This window comes from Gobio gobio, assembly GCF_949357685.1.
Source record: "Gobio gobio genome assembly, chromosome: 1".
Taxonomy (NCBI): domain Eukaryota; kingdom Metazoa; phylum Chordata; class Actinopteri; order Cypriniformes; family Gobionidae; genus Gobio; species Gobio gobio.
In genome coordinates, this window is record NC_137097.1 from 51,726,740 (window position 1) to 51,734,477 (window position 7,738).

The 7,738-nt window shown below is 38.3% G+C and overlaps 1 protein-coding gene across 1 annotated transcript; it reads right to left on the bottom strand.

Moving 5' to 3' along the window:
- Positions 1-5,238: 5,238 nt before the first annotated feature.
- Positions 5,239-7,738, bottom strand: apnl (actinoporin-like protein). The gene is made up of 4 exons (XM_079820692.1): positions 7,518-7,738; positions 7,390-7,441; positions 6,627-6,758; positions 5,239-6,185 (listed from the first exon to the last, which is right to left on the bottom strand). Exons 1-4 carry the CDS (start codon positions 7,540-7,542, stop codon positions 5,735-5,737), a joined length of 660 nt encoding a protein of 219 aa, XP_079676818.1. The 5' UTR covers positions 7,543-7,738; the 3' UTR covers positions 5,239-5,734.

A 7,738-nucleotide genomic window follows, 5' to 3' on the forward strand; every position in this document is an offset into this window, starting at 1 on the left:
TTGCGATATATTGTCTCAAAAATAATTGCGATAAACGATATTATTGTCATTTTAAGACTATTTTATGCCACTGAATATATAATCCTAATATAACAGCTTTATAATGCAAATAGACCTACACACTTAAAATGACAACGTTTTAATTCTTTAGATCATGGAAATTAAGGGTAAAAAATGTTTTATCCTACATAAATAAATATAGGCTATATTTTTTTGGAATAAATAGTAAATAAAAATTATCCCTTTTGAAACAGCTTTAACACGGGTCATTCTGCGTTGACATTTATAATGTGCACCGGAACAGGGGATTGCGACTTTGAAATCGAGTCCATTTGGGCTTATTCTTCCAAACTGTCTGTAGTTGTCAGGAAAACACTATAATGCCTCAAATGGCGCCTTTTTTCACCTGTCGATAACCACTCTGTATATGAAGGAACTGCCTGAGAAACACTTCGCCTCTGTCACGGAAAACATACAATATGACAGCCCAATCGAGTAAAATGTTGGTGACATTCATTATCATGTAAACATAATGGGCGATATATTGCATCACAAAAAATTATTGAGGTCATGTACATATATTGTGCGATATATTGATTATTGCGACAGGCCTATCTGATGTTCTACTAAACAAAATCTGATGTTCACACATGGTTCAAGCACTGATAAATGTTGTTAAAGGGGTGGTAAACCACGATTTCACTATTCTAACTTTAGCTAACGTGTAATGTTGCTGCTTGAGCATAAACAACATCTGCAAAGTTACAACGTTCAAAGTTTAAAGCAAAGGGAGATATTTGCTTTTAAAGAAATCAGTTTCTAAGGACTACAGCAAACGGCCGCTAGGGACTACTACACATTCACCCAGGTTTTGCTGACATCACCAGGCCCAATATTTACATAAACCCCTCCTCCGGGGAATATGAAATAAGGGGGGGTGAGGCCATTTTGTATCGCGGCGCTGTTGTGGTATAGTTAGGCTGGAGTGTTGTTGCCGCGATGCCAAGGAAACGCTGTTATTTTCATCCGGATTGCAGGTCTGGGGTACTTGCTCTGTTCAGCCTTCATAGGGACGGGGGTGCGTTGCAGAGCGTTTAACATACAGCATGTTATATGCACGTGTGTTTGAGTCAGCGGGGAATCAGGCATGCGCAGGGCTCCCTGCAGCACATCCACGGAGGAGAACATCCACCGTCTTCGCGATTTCAATGCCAGATTTGCACAACGTCAGCTGCGTGAAAAAAACACTGCCGGTGCGTGGATGCACGACGCGCGCGGGGCTCCCTCCTTACTTATCCTTACTCCTCTACTTATTGACAAACCAAAGAACTGGGGAGGAAACGGCGATTTCCAACAGTTTTACCACTCCTTTAAAAAATAAAACTAGATATTTTATGTAGTAATGGAACAAATTATTTATTTTTACTGCATTGTGTTGCGCACTTATATCTGGATGGTACTCTGCTGGATTTGTTGACATTCTTGTTGTTTGTGTAGGAGATGCTGTCATTCTGGACACAACTGAGTGGGCGTCTGCTGGTGGGGGTTGACACCGCTCCTACAGCGCATCTGAATGCTGCCATCTCTGAGATCAGACAACAGGCCTGCTGCTCAAGAACCATTGAAAGACTGAAGTACAGTTCAAACATGGGGTAAATAATTTTAGAAACACACACACACATGCGCACACACACACACACACACACACACACACACACACACACACACACACACACACACACACACACACACACACACACACACACACACACACACACACACACACACACACACACACACACACACACACGTAATGTTCTTTCTCCTCTGTCTTTTTCTCTATACTCTCCCTTTTAGGCAGAGATGGATGGTTGGATGTTAGACTGAAAGCTTTGTTTTCCTTTTTATTTAATATGAAATATAGTCATATAACCTGTTTTATCTCTTAAAGCAAATACTCATCATAACTATAATCCAATAAATATTGTATGTAAATTGCAGGTAGCTCTGAGTAACTTTACCTCATTCCTCCACACAGTGGCACTCTCGTACAGCAAAATAGCAGCATTTTAAAATTGTGATTAGCCAACATAAATCTACTTTCAGATATGTATGAAATGGACTTTTCTTGTGAAACTGGGCTTGTTGAAGTCAGTTAAGGATATCTCTGGCAGAAATGTTGTAGAAGAGAATTTACATTATATGCAAAGATAATTTCTTGTGATCACAGCTATCTTATATGTGTGTATGGGCATTACCACTACCATTGTTGACAAAGATTATTATCCTTTTCAATTAATGTGTATATTAGAGATTATTTTTTGGAAGTTTAAATTTGCAGACTGATAAAATGTGTATCTTGAATGTAGTCTAAAGGCCTGTTCAAACCAAAGATGATAACTAAAATTGTTCTAATTCTTTGGTAATACAGAAATCTACACCACAGCTATAACGATAACTGCACAGAGGTTTTTTATTTATTTATCCCAGCTGAAGAACGATGAGCATTTAAAGCATCAGGTGATGTAACTGCAACATGAGTAGTAAACAGAAAATTATTGTGCATTGGTATGGATGCTATTAGTTATAGTTATCTTTATAGTTAATGTTCTTGATGTGAACAGGCCTTTAGTCGCCTTGGATAAAAGTGTCTGCCAAATGCGTAAATGTACTGTAAATGCAGATCTGTTTTGTTTTTAACAGTTACTGTAGTGTCCTACCTTGTAGCTGGTTGAAATGTAACCATAGAGACCTGAGCCAGTTTTTGGCCCCTTTAGATGTTTTGACATGCTCTGACATTTGTGCTTTTTTCAGTTGCTTATAAACGTGTCCTTACACTGTATTCAGCTCAAACTGGGCTACCATAATATGTGAGCAACATGTATTTATATGCTTGTATTTTTGAGAGAATAATGTTTATGCATGGTTTTTGAAAAAACTAAAAATGTAAGTCACTGAAATAAGGCCACACAACGCACAGTAAATATGTGTCCACAAGACTTGACTAATGGATGTTGTTGCCTAGAGTTTTTGCTTTAAACTGATTTGAGAGTCATTGTGCCTACTCATTCACATACAACAATATATTGGTTTAAATTTTGTAAGACACTTTTTGTTTACAAAGCCCATATGCAAAGAGGCTTGAACGATCATGAATAATGCTGGGATTCACACTTGAGAAGACAAAAGAACCGCATAATGAGCTGCATAATGAATGAGCCTTTGAGTCAGGTATGTGAGAAGGAACTATAAGAAAGAATATGAGGACAAAAGAAATATATTTTTGTAGTTTATTTAGAATAACAATATAAAACGAGAGTCAAAGGCGGAATGTCTTATGTGGGCCAGTATCAGGTCACTGATTCTCAAATCTGTGAGATAAAAGAAACAAAAAACGGTCTAAATTTAGTTTTTTTTGTATTTAAATTACAAATGTATTTTACATACACGCAGTTACATCAGTCAGAGAAAAGCTTATATCATAAAGTCAAGGGTCAAAAGCCCAACTAAAGCGAACACTGATCTTGATCTTTAATACGTCACACAGAGACATGCAGGATTCATATTTTTTAATTAATAACAATTAACAATTAATATGTCACTGACTTTGGGTAAGGTGACCTCCTAGATTTCAAACATGCACCTTCTGCAGTTCAGCTAGTTCAATACTGATCTTCTGCACTGATCTGAAAACCCTTTAAATTAGCTTGAACTCTCACAGAACCCACATATTAGGGCAACATGTCCTGCTCAGATGCCTGCTCATGTCCTGCTCAGGTGTGTCCTCTCACAAATAACCCCTTATCCTTTTGAGAGCTCCAGTGAATAAACAGTTTATCCTCCAAATGGAAATTAAAAACAGAAATTGAAAAGAAAAAACAAAAAATTGGTTCACAGACAGAGCAGGCAGAAAAATAGTCACACAAAATTTCACACGTTTAAGAACCCTCCAAAAATATCCACTGTAATATAATGAAATGTTTCCAATTTATGTGTTGCTTGTTTTTGTCCATATTTTTGAATGGCCATCACTGCAAAAATATGCTTTTTGGCATCTATTTATTGGCATAATTGGCACAAAGCTACAGCCAAACCTTGAGCCACAGTGTTTAGACTTTTTTTTGGGAAATCTGTGAACTCTGCAATTAGCTTACTTTGTCCTATCTCAGTTTAATTAAGTATTTTAGCAGCATTAAGAACAGGTGCAAAAATTTATTTGGAGTTTATGTCAGTATTAATTGGCATTTCCCAGTGGCTTGCATGGGCATGCATACACATGCTCAAATGCACAAATACACAATAGCGTAAGCAAAATGGGAAATATTTCCCTTGCAGTGCAAAATAAATACACTAGGGAAAGAAAAGGATACTGCTTCGAGCTCCAGTGTGGGGGAAATCCACACACCTGACTTAATATACCCACATAGTATCAGAAAAGCACTTGCCATCTGTTTACAGCAGTTCTCTACCACCCCATTAGATATCTGTTAAAGAGCTGACGTTTAGCCCATTGTATTATGTATGGCTTTCCAAGCAAATATCACTGCACATAGAGAAATAAACCTTTGATCAGTGCTCTTATTTGAGGATAATGGGGCTGAAGTGTAAAGAATGGAGCGAGATACAATTCACTTCTGCTCTCAACCATTGAATTAAGATCTTAGAACAGACTTGTTTTTATTTTTGATGTTGGTTGGTAATAGTGCTTCAGTCTTTCGAGGCGTGCTCTCTACAAATGTTGCTTTTTGACCTTAATGACTGGATTGCTGGTGTGTTAAATGAGATATCGGCCCCCTTCGGTTCTGGGCAAGTAGTGATCGTTGCTTGTCAAACCTTCAGTTTGCCAATTATAGTTCAATTTTTTTGTACTAATAAATTGGCATTGATGTTTCTGAATTGTGAGTGTTGAGTAGCTGGAAGGACATCATTCAGTCAGTGCCTACTGAAGGAGTTATTCAGGACAAGAGGAGTTTGATGTAAGATGAAAACGTGCTCTGCCAGTTCTTTGATGCTGTGGTTCATTCTTTATATTTTCGTCCCTGTCTTTTGGTTCCCATGGCTCAGCTGCCCTCTTCAGGCATTAGGAATTTCCAAACACATATTACAAAATATTTACACAGGACCATTTCCAGCTTATGGCGAACAGCCTCGGCTCTCATTTGAGATTTTGAATACATCAATACATACGGAACCAAGCCTTCAAGCTCAGTAAAAAGGCGAAGGTATTACTACGAAATTGCAGAATAAATATTTATTTGAAAATACCTCCGCAGTGGCAGTACAGATAGTGTGTATTGTTCAGAGGGATCTCTGCCCTGATGAAGGTTGTAAAAAAAGAATCACCCAGAAGGTGGTTTGACTGAATAACAACACAATGGCTGCCTGATATGAGCGGATTTAGCCTGCAGGAAGCATAAGCAAACTATAAACACACATCTGAGGCATTCTACTGACAGAAAAAGCAAACAGTTTAAAGTGTGGGATATTAGAAAGGTATCAAATCTTTAAACCTTAAAAGGTTTAAACACTCTCAGATCAAATCATTTTACTGAGTTCAAATGAGCCTAAAAGTCTGGCTAGAAAGCTAAAGAAGAAATAGTGCTAGATTTATTACATTGGTAAGTGTACATGCACACATTTATGATATCAATGAAAACACATTAGGCGTATAAGTATGTGTACAAAAAAGTTACTGTATGATTTTGATTAAGTAAAACTGACTTATCCAGTATGTTTAACAGGCTTGCTGACTCATAGGAGAGAACATCTTGTCCCACACCTCCAGTTTTATGATACCCCTGCCTAAAGGACACATGGTGGCCCTGATGTCTAGGCATTTGCCCTCAAAGTTAATGCCTGACCCATTGGCCTCCTCCCTCACAAAGCCTTGCTGATTTTTTTGATAGTACATTTCTTTATAAAGGGCCTGGTCACACGCCTTTCCTTTTGGGTAGATACCTACTGCAAACCAATTCTTATACAGATTGTAGTCCCAGGGGACAGAAAACATTATGGCCAGGGTCTCAATATAGTCATTTTTGCTTCGCTCGAACAGGTCGTAGGTCAGAACCCCCACGCTGCCGGTGGAGTTAGCGCTGGACTTGCTGAAAGTGCATACTTCAGTCTTGAGGGGGCGCACTGTGGGCTGAGGTGGGTTGGAGGTTTCACCACTGTCCAGATAGACCCTGTGGGATTTATACGCATGAATAATATGCAAGCACACATACACATTCTTATTGATACACAACATGCACATTTAAAGGGATTATTCACCCCCAAAAAATGTATTATATACCATCATTTACTCACCCTAATTGTGTCCCAAGCATCTATGACTTCAATTGAACACAAAGTAAGATATTTTGAAGATTTTTTCAAAAAAAAAAAAAAAAAACGTCCATAAAATTAGTCTATGGGGTCCAAAACATTGTATGGACAATTTTTTTTCCAAAATGCCTTTTTTGTGTTTCACAGAAGAAAGAAAGTCATGCAGGTTTGGACCGACATGAGGAAATTTCCATTTTGGGCTGAACTATCCCTTTAAATGCATTTCACACTCATTTTCATGAATGCCTATACATGTTAAAAGACAAAGTTTTAGTTTTGGATATTAGTTGTAGTCTCACTTTGGGTTGATGAGGCAGTAGTTGCTTGTCTGGTTGGTGATCTCTATTGTAGCGTGTCTCTTGCTGCTCACGTTGGCAGCAGCAGCCTCAGCAGACTCAGTCATGATGGTGGACGATAGATATGATTGACGGCTGAATCAGAGAGAAGTAGGGAGAGGATTGATGATGTGAGAAAAGAAGTCTGCACCTCAGTAAAAAGAAGTGAAAGTGAAGTGCAGTGCAGTGCAGTTACACTACTGGGCTGCAGAGAAAATACAATAACTTTTCTCTTGTTTTTCTATGATATGCAGTTTGCGGTCACAGGTTAATTGTCTTCTTAATTACTGTGCTGAATTAATATGTTGAATTCAATATTTTATTCTTGAAAAACACCCTGTACTTGTGTGTATGTCCAAGCACTACAATATAAAACGTAGAAGCATTAGATTAAAGTTCACATAGCTCTTCTCAAGTCCATTTCTGCCCCTCTTTTATTACTATTCTCAATGTTAACAAGCAAATAAACAGGGTCACAGTAATTACACGCAAAAACCTCCACCTCAAAAACCACTGTGCCAGTAGCAATCTTCAATTTTATAATGCTCTGCTTTAAAAGAGGCAGCATAGAGTGTGAAATAGTGTTGCTCAAGTGTTCATAACTGAATAAACTGTCTTGCTATGCTCTAATTTTAATATGGAAATAAAACAATATTTTAGCATTTAGTTTTGATTATTAAGTTATGATTATTAAGCATATTTCATCTCCATGAGAATGAAGGCTTACCTCTGTGGTACTCCGGAGTGTGTGTATATGTGTTGCTCAGTAACGGAGCGTCCTGAAATAGTCACTGCGTTTTTACTCTGTCCCTTTCCCTGTATTCATGATCAGCAACAAGAACAGTACATACCTACCTGCGAAAAAAGCAAGCTTATTCATATTTAGTGTACACCCTCTTTACGCACAGACACGGGCACACACACACACACACACACACACACACACACACACACACACACACACACACACACACACACACACACACACACACACACACACACACACACACACACACACACACACACACACACACACACACACACACACACACACACACACACACACACACACACAC